The sequence below is a fragment of the Saccostrea echinata genome, unplaced genomic scaffold (assembly GCF_033153115.1).
Source record: "Saccostrea echinata isolate AGI-Se365-2 ecotype Australia unplaced genomic scaffold, CSIRO_AGI_Sech_v1 ptg000003l, whole genome shotgun sequence".
Lineage (NCBI taxonomy): Eukaryota > Metazoa > Mollusca > Bivalvia > Ostreida > Ostreidae > Saccostrea > Saccostrea echinata.
In genome coordinates this window covers 14,356,089-14,376,397 of record NW_026889752.1, presented here as the reverse complement: position 1 = coordinate 14,376,397, position 20,309 = coordinate 14,356,089, and the positions used below count along the sequence as shown (strand labels likewise).

Here is a 20,309-nt window from a genome sequence, read left to right as displayed (position 1 = left end):
CGTTCAGTTTAGGACATGAAGTTATACAAATAAATGCATTATACTCTAAAGCTGTTTGAACAGATTTGCAAGTGAATCTTTATTATTTAAAAAAAATAAGAAAAACGTTGTTTACAATGGATTTTTTTTTCTGTAACAAAAGTGCAGAGATGCAAATGGAAGTGCAAAGGCGAAATTTTTTACTTAATATCTTTCACATCCGTGTGATATGAAATAATGACATAATATTATTCACTATCAAAATTATGGTTAAATTAGGGCTCCGATTGGCGGGCGCTCTATAGTGATTAGTCCGCCCGTCTAGCTGTCCGTCCGTCCGTCCGAGATCTCTTGTCCGGAGCATATCTTCTCTTTCCTTGGCCCAATCTGGCTTATACTTGACCAACAGAGTGCCCTTGGGTAAACGGTGTGCAGTGACGTTGAACCATCTTTCTAAGTCAAAGGTCAAGGTCATAGCAGAGTTATGTGAAAAATCCTTGTCCGGAGCATATCTTCTCTCTCCTTGGCTCAATCTGGCTCCTACTTCACTCACATAGTCCCACTGCCTGGTCAATGGATGTACAGTGACCTTGGTCGAAGTTTCTAGGTCATGTTCAGAATTAGCCTCTCTGTTTAAAATCTTTGTTTGGTGTATAATTTTTTTCCCCTTAATTCCAGTAAATTTATATAACTGAGGATACAAGATAACTTCGATGTATCTGTAAATTTGCAATATCCATGAAGTCGTACTAAATTACTTTTACTGTAGTATACAAATGTTCCTCTTCAAAATAAACCCTTTTAAACTACCTTACATTTTCATGTTCATTGTTGAAAGCGGGGTCCTTTGAGATGGCCACCATCTCAATGATATCTAGTGATTGAATGTTTGTATTTTGAGCAATTGGTTAATATTGCACAATTTTAAGTGCAGTGCTCTTACGTTACCATTCGTAACGTTTGTATTTGCTGTTTTTTTGAACTGATAGTGCATATCATCAACTGAAAAGAATGACAATTGTGTACCGTTCGAAACATTTTGATATAAGGGAGAAAATATCATTATTCGTTGAATATATGTATACATGTAGTTACAGAGATTTGGTGTTGTATTTAGAGAGGCGTTGTGCGGGAGGGGAGGGGGGGGGGGGGCTACGACATCCGATAAAAAAAAAACGGCTGTGGGTGTTAGGTATCAAGAAACTGGTCTGGACGAAATTGAATTCATTCCCATTTTTGTTGGTTTGCAAGAAATATTAAATTGTGAACATAACTTTTCATTAAAATTGTTGCTGAGACATAGAACATGTATATAAAATGTATATTGCCACTTTATTGCTAAAATTATCGTACAGAGCAAATATGTACGCCATTATTTTTGCTACCCTTATACGAGTTCGCTTGAAAACCACAAGTTGGTGTAACCGGTCATGTGACATCAACAGAGTTATTGCTCGGATACGAATCGAAGTCGCACTATGTGTTTACAGCGGGTATTTCAAGCTTGATATCTATACCAAAACACTTTTTAAGTTTTACGTTTATTTCTTAATGGATTTGATGGAGCTATGACTGTCATATTTGACATAAATTGTATTCTTTGTGACAAGACTTTTCTTTGGTTACCACCAAATTTGACCTTTTGACCTTGGAGTTTGACACAAACTTTTTCACACAAATACTACGACTTTCATACTTAACATAATAACAATAAGTATTTTTTAAAGACTTTCCATTAGATGTCCAAAACTTTGACCTTTAGATTTTGGAGATTAACATACATTAAACAAAACTTTAACCATGACTATGATTTCTGAATGGTTAGGGCTATGGTTTTCATATTTCATATATTTAGTTCTTGTGAGAAGAACTTTCTTTGTATATCAAAAAGTTTGACCTTGACTTTGATTCAATTTTTTAATCACAAACATTGACTATAACTTTTGAATGGTTGGGACTAGGGCTTTCATACTTCAAATATTTAATCCTTGTAACAAGACCTTATTCTGGATACAAAAAACTTTGACCTTGGAGCTTGACCTACTTTTTATGAACTTTAATCTTGGCATTACTTTTGAACGATTAGGACTATAGGGTTTTCATACCTCACATATGTAATCCTTGTGACAAGATCAAGATTTACTAGTTTTCTGTATTTACAAAGGCAATCGGTTTTCTTATCTCCCTTCCGTCAATAGGAAAAACACATAATTATGATTATGAAACCTGACCAGCACGTTTTGCATGCCAATAAAACTAAATAAAATTGATACCTTATATCTTAAGTAAATTTGTCTGTATTTTCTTTAAAAAAAAATTGCAGAAGAAATCAATTTTCAGTGGAATTAATTTCTTTCAGAAAACAAACTCTCCCACCATAGCCACAAAGAATTTGAGATATAGATTTTTCATAGAAGTTTACATAATATATCCAAAAATTGAAGTGGGCGACAGTGGCAGACACTATTTTCTAAAGGAAAATAAGAACAGAAATGAGTCAATCTATGGCTTTTCTACACTAATCTTAGAAATATACCTAATTACTGACATCCTCCTCCTTCATGCCATATTCTTAAATCAAATGCTTTATCATATTCATCTACTCAACTATTGTAAAAGTCAATTTCATAGCTTTTTAAGAACATTAAATGTTTAAGGCACAATAAAGCCCAAACCGTACCTTCTTCTTTGTTTTATGACCAAAATACTGTTAAGAATTAATTTTGCATCAACAAGTTCCTCCCTTCAGTGCATGAATAAGAAAAATGCTTGTCAATGATTGTGCTTAAAATCTTTATTAAGTAGCATTAGAAATTTATACAAATATTAACTAATGAAGGATGAGTGATTATCTGCAGGTAACACAATATGTACTTTCTTCAGTAAAAGAAAAGACAAAATGTTAAAAGAAGCTGGTATAAAAAATTATGTTGACACATTTGAGATATATAATTTTAGATATATATTACTCATCTGTTTTGCAACTTCTTTCATGTACATTATAACAATCATGTGAAATCAATAAGACAGAAAAAAACATGTACACATGTAGTCACTAATCATTATAATAAAATTATAATTAAATTTGAAACATCAAGATTGCAAATAACAATATAAATCATAAATGAAAATTAAGTCACATGAAAATGCATTAATATTATAGTATGGATTAATGTCTTAATTAAATTGCTTATTCTAAAAATTACAATCACTCAATACCAGTATACATATTCTTTCCAATCGAAAGAATACAAGTAGTATATTAAAACCACACGTTATGGAGATGCTTAAATTTAAATTTAAAATCGTGTTCTTTTCATATACCAAAAGTTGAACATCTAGGCTTCAGACATACATGCACATACTGTAATTCCTTTTCTGAGCCAAAGATAGTTTGAAAAGTGTAATCACGGTTAAGAACTTCCCTTCAGTGAATACGAAAAATGCATGATTGTGCTTAAAACTTTATTCAGTAACCAGAAATTAAGTTATGCATTAAGTCTTAGGTGATTATCATGATTATCTGTAGTTAACAATATGAACTTTCTTTTTAAGTAAAATAACAGATAAAACGATTAACAATGTGGTACATATTAAACCATATTGACACATTTGATATAAGAATATACAATTTGAAATATATTACTTATTTTGAAACTTGCTTTCACATACATATGAAGTTGTAAGTCAAAAACATGTATTTATAAAATCAGTACATGTATAATTAAATTTAAAACATAACAATTGAAAATTACAATAAATCTTAATAATTTGAAAGAGTATTACTGTACATGTATATAGCATGGGAAAAATCATTTGAAAATGCAGGCAAAATATGCATTTTTGTCTTAAATATATTGGTCAATTAAAAAAAAGTGCAATTACTTTATAATACATACCTTTCCCAATGAAAGCGAAAACAGGAAAGGTTACGTGTAAGCGATTGGAAAAAAAAGTTCTTCAGTTTTTAGCAATATGCATAATACTTTACATTTACATAATAAATGCTTTCTCAGAACCCCTGATTCAAAGAATCTTGTTGAAAAATTGAAGGGAGCACTTTTATTCCTATAAAGTTTTTTATTATAAATGTAGCATATCATGTGCTATCATATTTATAAATATTTTTATTATTTTCTAAAAGAGGTAGGTTTACCTCCCTTTACGGGCTGGCCATTGACCCCCTCTTTCCATACTTACCTGTAAATTATACATTTTGTACATATTAAATTTTATCTAATAGAAGTAATCTTTAATCACTTGATGCTCACAAAGATCTACATGATTTATGTATAGTATTCATTTGAATCAGGGAATCTGAGATCTCAAATCTAAAATCTGACTATAGCTGTGACAATGTGATGACATTTTTGAACTGTTAATAAGGCATTGTTATTTTGAAGAAACATATTTACAAAGAAGTTCATAGTACAAATAAGACATGATTAAGTAAAATATAATTTCTTTTTGTATGTCAGGTTTTATCAATTTTTTTGCTTAACAAAAAAACTTAAGCCACAAATCCAAATAAAATTTCAAAATATTTCAGCAAAATATAATTTTAAGTCATGCAGTCAATGAAGAGCTCCAACTCAGTGGTGTCCACATTCTATAAGGTGACACAGTACATTTAATTTTTGCAATGATATATCTGGCAAATATTATGAGAAGATATGAATGTCACACGAAGTAGCTGGAAGAGTGAGATCGATTCACAGATAATATGGCATATGGTCTAGAGTCACAATCACTGCAGTCTATCAAAGAGTATATTCTTCAATGTCCATCAAGAAAGATCACAAAATATCAGGATAAAAAAAGCTCCCAACTTAATATCCAGTTATCGGTACTTAAATCCAAAGTCACATTATGGGATAGATGATTCTCAATTTCTGAAACATCAATATTGTTTGTAAGATATCTGAACTTTCGAAATGGTAATACATTGTTCTCAGAATGGATATATCCAATATCCAATACATTGAACAAACTACGAAATGAATATACATGATTATACTTATAACAATAATGGAAGTAAATAAAAAACCAAAGAAATTTACAAACTATATATTCAAAAGTTAATAGTTGTTATACATATATATATATTATATATCTCAAATGTGTCAACATAAAAAGAGATGTTCACAGTTTTACAAATCCTCAGATATAAAATCAACAGTTGATCAATCTACTGGTTATGGTCAGAAATAATGCATTTATTTATGAATATGACCTTTCATTTCAATTTAAATATGCATAATAAATTCAGCATAAATTGTAGTCATAGCAAAAGATATGAATTTTTTAAATCCATACAATTAAAGTCTTAAGAAATTAAACATACCCAGTATATACACGTACGTAAGTACAATAAGAATTCAATATGTAACTGACAGTCAGGTCTAAAACATAGATGTCTTCATTTAAAAACAAAATTGATTTGATACAAAGATAAAGTACAAAATTCAAATTTTCAAATAGTGGGTTATTTAAAAAAAAATGTCCAAATAGGGCTAATACCCCAACAAGCAAATATGGAAAGACATATACTTGGCTAACATTATTGCAAATGACCAAGGAAATGGCCTGAATTTTGTTGAGATATAATTAGTTAAAGGTCATGTTATTCTCCATTGAGTGAAGAACACAATTCCCTACAGTTCAAGCTTTTGGATAAAAGAATACTCAACTTCTTAGTCATATTACAGAATGATTTTGTACAATCATGACATCCAATGAGATCAAGACAGATCCCTTTTTCGTAAGCATTCTCTGCCAAAGTATAACATATAATATATACATCCAGAACCAAAAATTTTAAACATTTCAAGTTTGAGACCTTGATCTAATTTTTTTAGATGGTCATGACAGCATATCATAAAAAAAAATAGCCCCATTGTATTTAATGCAAAGTCTTATCAAATGCACAGTACACCATTTTATGATCTGACCAGTATGCTTCAATAACATCTGTTTCACACTGCGATATATTTGTAAAAATCAAGTCAAGTTTAGAACCAGAGTCATGAGTAGCCTTACGCACAATTTGTTTACAGCTGAAGCCCTTTTCCATAAAAGTTAAAAAGTCTATGTGCAGCAAATAAATCAAAATTAAAATCTCCTAAGAATACCACGTCTTTCTGTTCATCAATCAAGGGCTTTATATGCATATTCATATGCTGTTTGAAATCCCCAAAAGAGCAAGATGGATATTTGTAAATAACTACAACTTGAACATCTCTGCTTTGGTTTAAATGCATATTTACCATGATAAACTCCACAGACCCAGTATTCAGCTTTGAGATACAGGTTGTGTTATAGACATTTTTCACATACAGTGCTGTTCCATGATATGGGCGTCTGTCCAGATTACACGTAGGCTCATGGTTAAATACTGCTGTGTATCCCTGCAGTTGATAATTTTCAGCTACATCAACACTAGTTAATCTTGTCTCTGAGAATCCAACTACATCTGATGCAACAATATTTGGTTCATCTTGAATTTGTGGGAAGTGTTTATGAAGTGATCTACAGTTGTTGAAAGCAATTTTAAAAGAATGCAAATCGACCTGGTATAATGGGACATAACAAAGTAGCAGCGGCACATCTTTCTTCATTCTTTCCATTTCCTCTACTACTTGTTCATCCATAGCCAATGCCTGTTCATTGAAGTTTAGGATGTGCAGATGATCCACGGATCGTACTCGACTTAATGCTACATAGTGAATATGTGGATTTTTCCTCACTCTAGTCTGAGACAAATCAATCACAATTTCATCAACAGTGCAACCTTGCGCTTTATGAACTGTTTTCCCTGCAGCTGGCCGTAACGGAAATTGAATTCTCTGAAAAGTATTGTAATTCAATACAAAAGATCGCTGAACTTCAAAAATTGGTGTCCAGTCCACATTAATCCCTTCATGAAACAAATGTTTATATTTCTTGCGAGTAATTTTTCCAATAGCAGCATCAAAAAAATTTACCCACACGATGCTTGGTCTTGATATTCTTTCCATTTTTCTTTCAATTAATTGTACCTTACATGTTGACCCATTTGTTAAACCATCAGATACATCAACATTCACCGAGATATCATAGATCATCCCAACAGCAAGAATCAGTTTTTGCATCAAATTAGCAGTTTTGCTAACATCATCTGCTTTATATAGAGATCTAAGCAGCTTTTCCTTAAGTTCCTTTGAATAATCCTTTAGAACACTATCCACTGAATTTACTGTGACCTTTTCTCCTTCAAGTTTTTCAATCAAGTGATTGTTGTATGCATCTACTTTTGAATTCTGTGTAAAGAGATGAGGAGCATGATGTGGATAATTGTCACTTGTTTCCGTTATCATGCATCTGTGTATCACATTCATATCTTCTTCTGTCATAATATTGTAACGAAGGCGATTTAAAAGTTGAGCAAACTCAAGATCGTCCTTCTGGCGCATTATTTCATCCAACTCAAAAATGCAAAAATGCTCCTTCCAGAGATTGTTTGCAAGAGCTTGAGCATCATGATTTAAATCCTGAAAGATCCAACGGTCCATTACAGGTTTAAGTTGAAAAAAATCACCAACAGCTATGATACTAATACCACCAAATGGTTTCTTGATGCCTGTGAGAAGTTGTAGCCGACTGTCAATGAGTGCTAATGATCTATTTCCAACCATTGATATCTCGTCAATAATGATCAATTTTAGGTTTTTGTACTTTGTACGAAAAGTGTTCAATTCATCACAGTGCAAACTTTGTTGACTTTGATTAATTTTTTGATGGAAAGCAGATGCAATAGTTTTTCCTCCAATGTTGTATGCTGCCTTGCCAGTATATGCACAAAGAAGTATTCTTATGTCATCTGGATTTTCACCTTCTGTGGAACATAGGAATCTGTGCAGAGCTTGATAAAGTGCCCTTATCAAAACAGATTTGCCAACACCAGCACCTCCAGACAAAAATGAATAAATAGGTTCTGTCTTTGTTTTGACCCATTGCAAGACATGATTGAAAAATTCTCGCTGCTTTACATTTAAACTTCCTAAAAGTTTCAAGTATTCATCGTCTGGTAATCTAACGGAACTTTCTTCAGTTATTTGTCTTGTTGATGGAATTCCAAGGTCAGATCCTATATCATACTGTCTCTGTTCAATAGGCCTCTCAGGATTAAACTGAACAAAGTTTTCAGATTCAAGAGATCCCTCATTTTCATCTTCTGCCTCTCTTTGCTGAACATCTGGTGCCAATTCATCATAAGCTTCTGAAGAATCCTCAGTTGCCATTTGCAAAGCTGCATCAAGCTGTTCAGCATTGAATTCATATTCTTTGACCTTGTGTGTAAGAAATGACTTCTTCAGATGAAATGACTTCTCAAACGTGTCCATTCCTGATATTAGATCAGTTGATTCATTTCTCCAAGGCATGAACAACATGAGTTTTTCTCTGTAGTAATTTTCTGGATCAGTTTTGATATTAAATCGGACATATCTAATTACCCTTGGTACTTTCCGTCGTTTAATTTTTATGCCATTTCTCAGAGTAACAAGTGCATCACTCTCACTAAATTCAAGATCTGAATTGTCTTCATTTTCTGACTGATTGTCCTGATCATCATCATTCACTTCATTTTCAGTGAACTCTTTTTCAGTATCTTTAGGGAAGACAACATCTAGCTGTGATACGTAATCAGCTAAGCACCAGTTTTCAAGCTGCTTTGGGCGTTTTGCATACCGTTTAATAACATTGCTACATTCCACATCTGTAGAATTTGGTGTCAACTTTTCCAATTCAGCATCTGTTTTGATGAGAATTACTCGGTCATCTGATGGACTTGTGTTTATAAAAACAACATCTCTTGAAGCTTTGGTCATTGGCATTTGCAATACTAAATATGCTGCTTCCTGTGCTCCAACTTCTACACTGTTGAGAAAATGATTTCCAATATGACGTACCTGTCTTTTTATGTCAAGATTTCCTTCTCTAGCTTCTTTTGCAGCTCTGTTAAGTAAATCGCTCATCCCTCTTTGTGATTTACTTATATATGAAACAATATACATTGCACAGGCATATGGGTCCAAAATATATTGAATGTCTATGTTAGCTTTCCAAGCATCAAGAACAACACTGTTGTATGAGTTTACCCTCATATCACATGGATTTCTTTTTAGAAAAACCTTTGGACCTCTCAGTGAACTTCTAATGCATTTTATGTAATCTTCCTCCGATATCTTTAGAACCGTGCTCAGGAGCTCCTTGTAGGGCAAATCACATCCATTTTTCATATCATTCAGCTGTTTCTGAATATCATCATACATTTTCTTGTACTTATCAACATCACACTCTAGTGGCTCCAAAATCAAAGTTTCTTCAAGAGGAGGAAGGGGAAAACCAAATCGACATACAGCTTTACCTCTCTTTTTGCATGTCTGTGAATGTTTGTGCACTTGCAAGTCAGTCAAATCCTTCTCTTCATTCTTTTCACATTCCAGGTAATTATCTACATAACTTACTATCTCCTGTTCATTATTTTCATGATATTTTGGTGCATTTTCTATCCAAACAATCATATGAATATGTGGTGATCCTCTTTGCTGAAATTCAGTTCTGTAGAAGAAGTCTTTTACAATCCCAATTGGATGATGATCACTTCTCAACACTGTATTCATAAACATACGGAACCTATGATCAAAGTACCTAGAGCAAGTGATAGGATCCTTTTGTACTAATTTTGATTTTTCAAACCAAGTCATACTGTCGATTTCTTCATCAGTGTATTCTTTTCCATCATTTAACACACCAAGTGCTCTGATGAGATCATTCCATCTTGTATCTGCAGCTGACAGAGACATAAACCATGTTGGTAGACCTAACTGTCTGATCATAGCAAATACATCTTTTTTTCTAGTCTCAAGATATGCAGGTGAATTTCGTAACTGCCTGAACACGAAGAAGCCTTCATCGTGTCTAACAAGATTATTAACATTTTCAGGATTTTTCATTTCATTTGCTGTCATGGATTTATCTTTGGTTTTGCATTTCCTAAGAGCCAGGTTGCATTTGTCTGTCACTTGCTTCATTTGTATTTTTTTCAACTTGAAAAACAAATTTGGAACAGACTGGGCAGCACGTCTATCAACACTCCTTAATTCCCATTTAGCAATATCTGCATACGAGACACGAACTTGTCTTTCATCATCTTGTAATCTTCCCTTTCCACAAAAAATTGTTGGAAATGATAAATACTCAGCTGTCTGATCTTGATATAAACTAAGCGGGCGTTGTCCTTCACCTGGAGCAAATGTGTATACCTGATTCATGTCTCGTGAAGCATCATCTAAAAGAGTATCACAATTACCATCTCTACCAACTCCATCTACTTCACAGAATTCATCATAATCATCAACCGTCTCAAGATCATCAGCATTTTGGTTGTTTCTCTCTTGTGTTTTCACTAATTCCTGAACAATTTCACTTGCTGACGTTGTAATTTCTTGAAACCAGTTGTCATCAACATTGATATTTGCATTCTTGTAAAAGTCGCTATTGTTCATAAGCCAGTGCAACGCTATCAGTACTTTTGTTGGTCGTACATTTTCGTGATAATCACATTTTTGATATGACAACTTTTTCTTTAATTTGACAGGAACTGTGACATTTTCATCTAATTTTCTTGGCAGGCTATTTACAGTAGGTTGAATATCAACAGGAACATTCACAATATTTCCTCTTACAGAATACTGTCCACCCCTTGGCAACTCCCTTATTTGCATAAAAGGTATTCTCAGAGACACAAGCCTTTCTTCTAAAGGAAACAAATCTAATTCCATTGGCTTAAGTGGCCACATCATACCATTTAAGACAGACAACTTCGGAATTTTGTTTTCTCTTATTGATGAACAGCAAGTATTGCAAATCCATTCCATATTTTCAACAGACACAGTGCTTGTAAGAAACTTGTTTTTATATTTATCATCTAGTTTGATGTTTTCCACTTTAGAAACACTTTCTTTGAACCATGTTTGCTGACAACATGAGCATACAAAAATTGGACCATGTCTAATCTGCTCATGAAAATTTTGAATGCAATCTCCTATATCTCCTCCAAATCTTTTCTGTCTCTGTAGTTCATTTACTTTTTCACAATATTCTTTATCTGCTCTTTGCTTCTGTTTCTGTTCCCTATTTAGGAATCTCTCATTTTCTCTGAATGAAATGTTACTTCGTTTAGCTTGCTTTCTTAACCTTTCCTTTTCAAGAACAGTTGGATTTTCTCGGCATTTTCTTTTAGAAACTCTACTGCCCTCTTTCTCTTTCTCTTGCACCTCAACATTCTGACGTTTTAACTTTCTACCTTTAGTATTCATTTCCCTTTCTTTCTCTTTAACTTTCGTATCTTGTCGCTTTAACTTTCTACCAGCCGTATTTATTTCCCTTTCTTTCTCTTTGATTTCAGCATCTTGTCGCTTTAACTTTCTTGCAAACTTATCCATTTTCCTTTCTTTCTCTTTAACTTTAGAATCTTGTCGCTTTAACTTTCTACCAGCTGTATTCATTTCCCTTTCTTTCTCTTTAATTTCAGCATCTTGTCGTTTTACTTTTCTTGCAAACTTATCCATTTTCCTTTCTTTCTCTTTAATTTCAGCATCTTGTCGCCTTAACTTTCTACCTGCAGTATTCATTTCCCTTTCTTTCTCTTTAATTACAGCATCTTGTCGCTTTGACTTTCTTGCAAGCTTATCCATTTCCCTTTCTTTCTCTTTAATTACAGCATCTTGTCGCTTTGACTTTCTTGCAAGCTTATCCATTTCCCTTTCTTTCTTTTTAATTTCAGTATCTTGTCGCTTTAACTTTCTAGCAGCTGCTTCTCTTTCATTTTCTGTCTGTCTTATTTCAGCATTCTGCCTTTTCAATTTCCTTGCAAATGTTGCAATTTCAGTTTCTCTGCTTTTTATATCATCATTTTGTCTTCGTAACTTTTTTGCATGCGTTTCTTTGTTCCTTTCTAATTGCTTAAATTGTACATTCTGTCTTTTTCTCCTCATGTAATCTCTCATATACACTTTTCTGCATGGGTTTTGATCCGATTTTGTCCTAGATGAGAGATGATCATCCATTTTGTAAAATCTTTTCTGCAATGGGCTTTTCTCTGGAAAACTATGATGCAAAGTCTTAATTGAGATTGGTAAGATTTCAAACTGCGTTCTAAAATCTATATGCATGCTGTTATACATACTGTACAAATATGACACCAAATCATCAATAGTCTTGCTTTGTACTAGTACTGATTTACCATCACAGGCAGACATGCCAGCACTGTCATGTGAATGAGAGTCAAAAAAGTAAAATTCATTGTCTGACACTTTGTATATACCAGAACAAATTGCTCCTATCATTATCAGCAAATATCTAGAAACCTGGAAAGCCTCTTCTAAAGCTTGATGCAATGATTTCACTTGACTACTTTGTTCATCAGAGACAAGTATTCCCCACATGGTTTCAAATTTCTCAATGACATGATGATTTTCTCCTAAAGTTAAGGTACTTGGCAACTCATCAAATTTAAGTAGTTTGTTAAGAAACAATTGTCTTTGCTGCAAATTCTTGACCAACATAATATAAACCTGATCTCCTGCTATTAAAGTGCTATCAATAAATTCTGTTGAGAATGAAAATCCTTCGTAACTTTTTATCAGCATAGTAAGCGCATTGCAGGTACACTGACTTCCTCTAGAAAGTGATGAAAACCTTGCATCCCCTTGATGAAATGACCCAAATACAAATTTTGTATTGCATACCTGGTCGATTGCATGATTAAGTGCTTTGCCTTCTTCAGCCGTTACACCATGATTATGTTGTACAGTTTTAGTGATTGAGGCATTGTTTGTCAATTTTTGTTCAGTAATGTTTTGCAAATTCTTTTCATGAGATTCATTGAGCAGATTTGTTTCACATAGTTCATTCAGCAAATTTGTCTTACAAAAATCATTCAGCAGATTTGTTGCACAAGTTTCTTTGTTTGACCTGTTTTTTTGTAAGCTGAGGGCAGGATCCTCAGTGTCAACATTGCTTTTACTGTTTTTCACGAGGCCAGTCTCCTCAGTCATTCTAATGTCATACATTGTTTTACTGTTTTTAAAGAGGCCAGTCTCCTCAGTCAAGTCAAGGTCAGACATTGTTTTACTGTTTTTCATGAGGCCAGTCTCCTCAGTCTTGTCAGTCCGTAACTCTTTCCTGGCACCACTCATCCTCCAATACTTTCTTCTAGGCATCTACAAAGGATAAAGTAAATAATGAATATAGATACTACGGATGTACAGTCAAGCCTTGTTAATACGGACACTTCTTAGAATCTTGGTTTATGAAGCATCAGGAATACCGAATTTAATCCCGAATTACTTGTAGATCTAAACATTCTGTTTTTAACACACCTCATCAGTAATGTGAAGTATCCTGATTACCATGACTCAACTGTACATCCTTCTATATAATAGAAAAGGGAGGAAAGAATAGGTAAAATAACTTTTCTTTCAAGTTTTGCACAATTTCAAAATTTTTAACCCATTTTTAAAATGACCAATCAAATAAATCAAGTAATCAATTGACATATCATCTTAATATTTTATAGAAAAAACAAATGATAGGCAGTATATTTAATAAATTAAACCAAAACAGAAAAGTAAATTGCCAATTTAAAACTAGAACTGTCCGTACGGGACAAAATACCCCCCGCTGGGTTTTTCAGAAGCAATTTTTTCCATAATAAAGATATGTATCACACATGAATTATGAAATTTTTCTTCCAGTGACCTTGAACTTCCCCAAATGACCTTGGGTCAAGGTCATGACACACCCTTGGGTCATGGGCAATCTTTGTGTGAAATGAGAACCTACCAAGTTTATCCATAAGAAAAATATGGACTGGACACAAATTATGAATTTTACTTCCAGTGACCTTGAACTTCCCCAAATGACCTTGGGTCAAGGTCATGACACATCCTGAGGTCATGGGCAATCTTTGTGTGAGATGAGAACCTACCAAGTTTATCCATAAGAAAGATATTGACCGGTCACGAATTATGAAATTTTTCTTCCAGTGACCTTGAACTTCCCCAAATGACCTTGATCAAGGTCGTGACAAACCCATGGGTCATGGGCAATCTTTGTGTGGAATGAGAACCTATCCATAAGAAAGATATGGACCAGACATGAATTATGAATTTTTTCTTCCAATGACCTTGAACTTCCCCAAATGACCTTGGGTCAAGGTCATGACACACCCTTAGGTCATGGGCAATCTTTGTGTGGAGTAGTAGATTCTAATGTTCCTCCGTAAGAAAGATATTGACCAGACACGAATTATGAAATTTTTCTTCCAGTGACCTTGAAGTTCCCCAAATGACCTTGGGTCAAGGTCATGACACACCCTTAGGTCATGGGCAATCTTTGTGTGGAGTAGTAGATTCTTATGTTACTCCAAAAGGAAGATATGAACCAGACACGTTTTAACAGACAGACAGACAGACGGACAAGGTGATTCCTATGTACCCCCCCCCCCCGAAAGTTCGTTTGCGGGGGGTATAACCAGGTTTTGATACATGCTAAGTCTCAAAGTGGGGTTGTCTTAAAACAATATTGCACAGAGAATTGCTATCTCATTTTTTTTTCTTTTTAAGAAATGGGCACAAGTTTATGCAACACTTGATGGTATACAAGAAAAAAACAAATGTTCCATTCAAATAAATTTTTTTACCATTTCAATGCACATCACTGTATTTTTGTTGCCACAACTGTTGACCTTAACAAAATTAACTTAAATTTTGTTCTATCTGTTAAATACATAAAGATCAACTCTTTTTATGAACATTGAGGAAGATTATACATGTATGTACTAATATGGGAGTGTGATTAATTACTTTCAATTGCCCCCCTCCCCCTTTTTTTTTTTTATAAATGAGTGTGATTGTTTTATGGGCTTTTGATCTTGAGTTCTGTTTGTTGTCTCCATATTTTTCATTCCAATCAATTTAAACCTCATATTAGATATTAAGAAATTCTCCCCAACTCCTCCTATCCATTGGATCTATTACATTACCAACTAAACTCAAAATGCAAATCTTTCCTTCTATCCAGAGGCTGTTTATGAACAAAATTGAAATTTCTTCGATAAGCCTACCCATCAAGTAATCATTGACCAAAAACTGTATATATGTATGCATGACCAAGGTGACCTGAATATTGTGCAATTAACCAGAAATGTAATTTTCTTCCTCATTAAATTATTGCCCATGGGATGTTTGATCAAGGCTATTTTTTTTTTAAAGCAAAAAGTATTTCAAGTGCAGATTAGTCTTTACCAGTATTGGAATATAATTTAACAAGAGATGTTTGTAAAACACTTATGCCTCCTCTCCCCAAATTGGAATTTTTCCAAGTCCAAAACTCTGTCAAAAATGGTGCAATCTACCCAAAACAGAACTTGACCTAGATATTTTACTTATAAATCTGTATACCAAATTTCATTTCAGTATGTGCAACCTCTGCAAAGATAATGAAAGGAAACTGCAAATAATTGTAATTTTTTCAAAGTCTAAAGGACATAACTCTGTCAAGAATGGTGCGATAGTACCCAAAACAGAACTTGACCTAGATATTCATATGATAAATCTGTATACTAAATTTCATTTCAGTATGTATGACCGTTGCGAAGAAAATGAACAGAAACTGCAAATGATTGGAATTTTTCTAAGTCCAAGGAGCATAACTCTGTAAAAAATGGTGTGATCATACCTAAAACACTACTGGACCTAGATTTTCATATGAAATACCTGTATACCAAATTTCATTCCAGTATGTGCAATGGTTGCAAAGAAAATGAACGGAAACTGCAAATGATCGGAATTTTTCTAAGTCCAAGGGGCATAACTCTGACAAAATTGGTGTGATCATACCCAAAACAGAACTTGACCTAGATAATCATGAGATATACCTGTATACCAAATTTCATTTCAGTATGTGCAACAGTTGCGAAGATAATGAATGGAAACTAAGTGGACCGACAGACCAACCAACAGACAGCAGCAAAGCAATATGCCCTCCCTTCTTCGAAGGAGGGTATTAATTATTCTTTTTCAAAAAGCGCCAAATAAAATAATTAAATCTTTAGCATACAATTTCCACTCAAGATAATTCATTGTTACTATACAGGGATTTTCTAGGGCATATTTACCCGGAGTATTACCAATGTTTGGTATTTTTCCCTAACAGAAAATTTCCCCTGAATATCCCAATTTCCCCTTTAATGAGTAAAAATTTTCCCTTACAATAATAAAAAGCTCAAATATTTCTTTTCTTTTAAAAAACTGGAAAATAAAAGAAATAAATTATCATGAGGTGTGAAATATAGTTTAATTTGCTATTTTATGCACTTTAAATGGTCATAAAAATGCTGATATTAAACTGGACCTCCCAGCAGGGCTCACCCTGCACCCGTTGGATGGCACAGATCTAGAAAATTTTTCAAAGGGGGGGGGGGGGTTGAAGGTGAAGAGGTAGAGTTAATATAACGTACATTTTACATATACATGTAGACATGTAAACCCAACAAAATTTGGGACTTTCTTCTTTCTTTTTTTTGCAATCCCGTAACCCCCCCCCCCCCTGGATCTGCCTATTTGAACTGGTCCTCCGACCCTGGCTAATTTTCCCTATTTCTCCAGAATGTAACGGGTGGGTTTGCCCCGATTAAGTGTATGCACCAAGTGGTTTTACCTCGTTTAACTACACTGTAACAGGTAATAAATTTATATGTTCTTTTTTAAGTGACTTATACACAGTCATAATTACCCCGGTAGATAATTAAATAACATTTCAATATCAGATATAGAATGAAATTCTTTACGAATTTTTAATGCAACACATATCTGTTCATATTTCAAATAGACAAATAAATAAGACCTAAATTTTAATATTTTCCTATAATTTTTTAGATAAAGAAAAAAAAATACTAACAGTTTATTTGCAATGAATACAGCTTCATGTAGCCATTATAAAAAAAAATGATATAGCAAACAAAACTTTTGTATAGATTCATGTAAAAGCACAAAGGACAGCCTTCATCTTTAATTCTTATTAAGCTGCTTATCATTATCCTACTAAACAAACGACCATCCGACAAACAGACAATAATTATGGGTAAACCCAACTGGGTCAAATCCACTCAGCATAAACAAGTAATTGGGGAGAAACCACTCAGAGCAAACAAGAAATCACGGTGAAACCACCTGTATTCCTCCAGGAAAGGTAGTTTCTCCCAAAACGTAGAGTAATCCCTGCATAGATAACATTATAATCAAGCAACAACACAACAACAAATCAATTAGTCTTTTTTATTTATTATTCAACCTGGGCCTTGGATCATGAAACATCTTTAGCTTAAGTCTAAATTTATATTATCCTTCAATGTTGTGGATATCAAGCAATTAAAATTTATTTTAAAAAATGTTTTAGTATTATTCAAACAAATGTTGTTATTTGCAAGTATTTAGATTAATTACATCGTTGATAAACATTCTATAAGGGGTTGAAAAATTGACTGAAGTCTACGTATGTTTCATGACCCTACAGCCAGAAGACTATGGCATATGTTACTTCAAATTTACTGGATTCCATAATACATTATACCATGCTTTTCTTTTTTTTTCCTGTTATACTTTTTTATCCATAACCTGTACATTTCGATTATCATTCATCAATAAGAATATATATCTTCTATTCTAAATTGTTTTGCCATTTTCTACATCTCGCCCCTATATCTACTGCGATACAGTGCGAGTTTCAATCACTCAGGGGATGACAAATCCCATTGCCCGAGGCTAGTGAATTTTAGGGGTTGGGCAAGTGAAATTTTATCAACCACTTGCCCGTGGGCAAGTGACTTAATCAATTATCAAAAATAAAATCAATATGTATGCCAATATTCTATTCAGTATTTTTTATATATATTTATAAATACAGTATAAGTTAATGGTAGGGCAGGCAAAAATTCAGGTAGGGTAAGTGAATTTTGATCATGTACTTGCCCTTGGGCAAGTGCCTTTAAAATCTATTTGTCAGCCCCTGAATCACGTCCTTTCCGGTGCATTATTATTTTTTTTAACCTATGTGAATAAGCATAGACCATATCTGCACAAATATGGCGTTAAAAATAAATAGTTTCCCTTATAAAATCATTAGACATCAGGCTTTATTAGCGATACATACTGATTGCCGAATGACTGTTGAATTCGTAATAAATTTGCAACGTCAAAAGCTTCAAAAACTAAAAAGTTTGGTCAATTCAAATGCGCAAATGAAAACGTAGCATCTCCATCATTCAATCGGTTCGATGTTTAAAATGCATGTTTCAAATATTACCTCTACAAATGAACTAAAACAAATCAGGTATCTGAATTAAGTTAAAACTGGATCCGTTCTCGAATGCTGTCTTTCGCCCGACGCAACGTGGCTGTCATAACAAAGAGCCTCGTTCTGACATCGGATATCGTAATATTCGGAATAACGAACCCGATCGCAAAAAAAGACAACGAAAAAAAAAACAGCACCCTTCCCCATGATTTAAACAATTTAAAATAAAAACTACCTAAAGATGCTTCCATATAAGTTTAATCTTTTCTGACCCATTGGCTTTTGATTTTTAAGAAACTTTTAAAAGATTTTTCTACATATATCAATATAAACTTTGACTCACTATTGTAGCACCGCCCTACCCCAAGGGGATCATGATTTGAACAATTTAGAATCTACACTACCGCAGGATGCTCCCACATAAGTTTCAGCTTTTCTGGCCAAGTGGTTCTTGAGAAGAAGAATTTTAAAAGATTTTTCTTATTAATTTCAATGTACAACTTGGACTCCCTCTTGTGGCCCCGCCCTACCCCCGGGGTCATGATTTGAACAATTTAAAATCTACACTACCCCAGGATGCTTCCACATAAGTTTCAGCTTTTCTGGCTCAGTGGTTCTTGAGAAGAAGATTTTTAAAGATTTTTCCAATATATTTCTATGTAAAACATTGATTCCACATTGTGGCCCCGCCCTACCCCCGGGGGTCATGATTTGAACAATTTAGAATCTACACTACCCCAGGATGCTTCCATATAAGTTTCAGCTTTACTGGCCCTGTGGTTCTTGAGAAGAAGATTTTTTAATGACCCCACCCTATTTTTGTCTTCTCTTGATTATCTCCCCTTGTGAGGGGACTTGGCCCTTCATTTTAACAATTTAAATTCCCCTTCACCCAATGATGCTTTGTACCAAGTTTGGTCAAAATTGACCCAGTGGTTCTTGAGAAGAAGTCAAAAATGTGAAAAGTTTACAGACGGACGGACAGACAGACGGACAGACGGACGGACGGACGACGGACAAAATGTGATCAGAAAAGCTCACTTGAGCCTTCGGCTCAGGTGAGCTAATAATTATGTGTCTGCTACAAATATAATCTTCTTGAATTAAAAAAAAAAAATGTTTCAAAAAATATCAAAATTTACACCATATAACATGTTTAAAATCTAAAATTTTGTTAAACGAACTTCAGTAGGCTAGCACATATTTGTACAACAATGTGGGGCGAACCATCTCAGCGCGAAACGGAATTGGTGCGAAACATCGCAGCGCGAACCATGCTTAGGTGCGAAACATCCCGTTACCCTATCGATGTGATCAGGGAGAACATGATATCCTCCAGCAATTTACTTCTTATGAAAATATATACACCCATTAGTATCTTAGTACCTTAGTATCGACCTGTTTAATTGCAATGTCACCAACCGTAACGATCGCTGGCCAGGACTTGAATATAATTTATTACCGTTATTAAAACAACTCGTCAGCTGAGTGGACCTGTGATTTAAACAGTAAAATAGGGAAATTCCAGAGTTCGAAGTGTATTTATTTTGGGCGCTCTTCCGCATAAACAAATTAAATCGCATTTACGCGTACTTACATGCGTGTACCAATAATTTGTGTCATGGGGTAAATTCAATTTATTAGATGAAATAAAAAAAATACATAAGATTAATCTTCCTAAACAACACGTTTTTAAAACAATCTATCTGGTATAACTGACGGTATAAAATAACAAAGAAAATAAAGGGTTTGTGTTTGTATTTAATTTGGAATGAGAACAAATCTTAACCTGTCAAATAGCTTATAAAACATACTTCGTTTTCCAGACACTAATTGCCATGCGTAATCTTCACATGCACTGACCAAGAGGTCACAAGTTTGAAATGTATGGCTTCTCATTGCGTGAGTTTTGTCAACACATGTCGGAGTAG

At 33.9% G+C, this 20,309-nt stretch overlaps 1 protein-coding gene and 1 long non-coding RNA gene across 2 annotated transcripts; both read right to left on the bottom strand.

The window, feature by feature from the left end:
* Positions 1 to 6,029: 6,029 nt before the first annotated feature.
* LOC133178498 (uncharacterized) lies at positions 6,030 to 13,220 on the bottom strand. Its single transcript, XM_061313190.1, has one exon. It carries the CDS (start codon positions 13,218 to 13,220, stop codon positions 6,030 to 6,032), a length of 7,191 nt encoding a protein of 2,396 aa, XP_061169174.1.
* Positions 13,221 to 13,974: 754 nt separating this feature from the next.
* Positions 13,975 to 14,330, bottom strand: LOC133178916 (uncharacterized). Its single transcript, XR_009720073.1, has 2 exons — positions 14,230 to 14,330; positions 13,975 to 14,093 (listed from the first exon to the last, which is right to left on the bottom strand). It is a non-coding gene; the product is annotated as an uncharacterized LOC133178916 (long non-coding RNA).
* Positions 14,331 to 20,309: the final 5,979 nt, after the last annotated feature.

What these genes read in the sequence shown, in the direction of transcription:
- LOC133178498 (XM_061313190.1), bottom strand. Translation starts at nt 13,220, where the DNA reads ATGAGTGGTGCCAGGAAAGAGTTACGGACTGACAAGACTGAGGAGACT.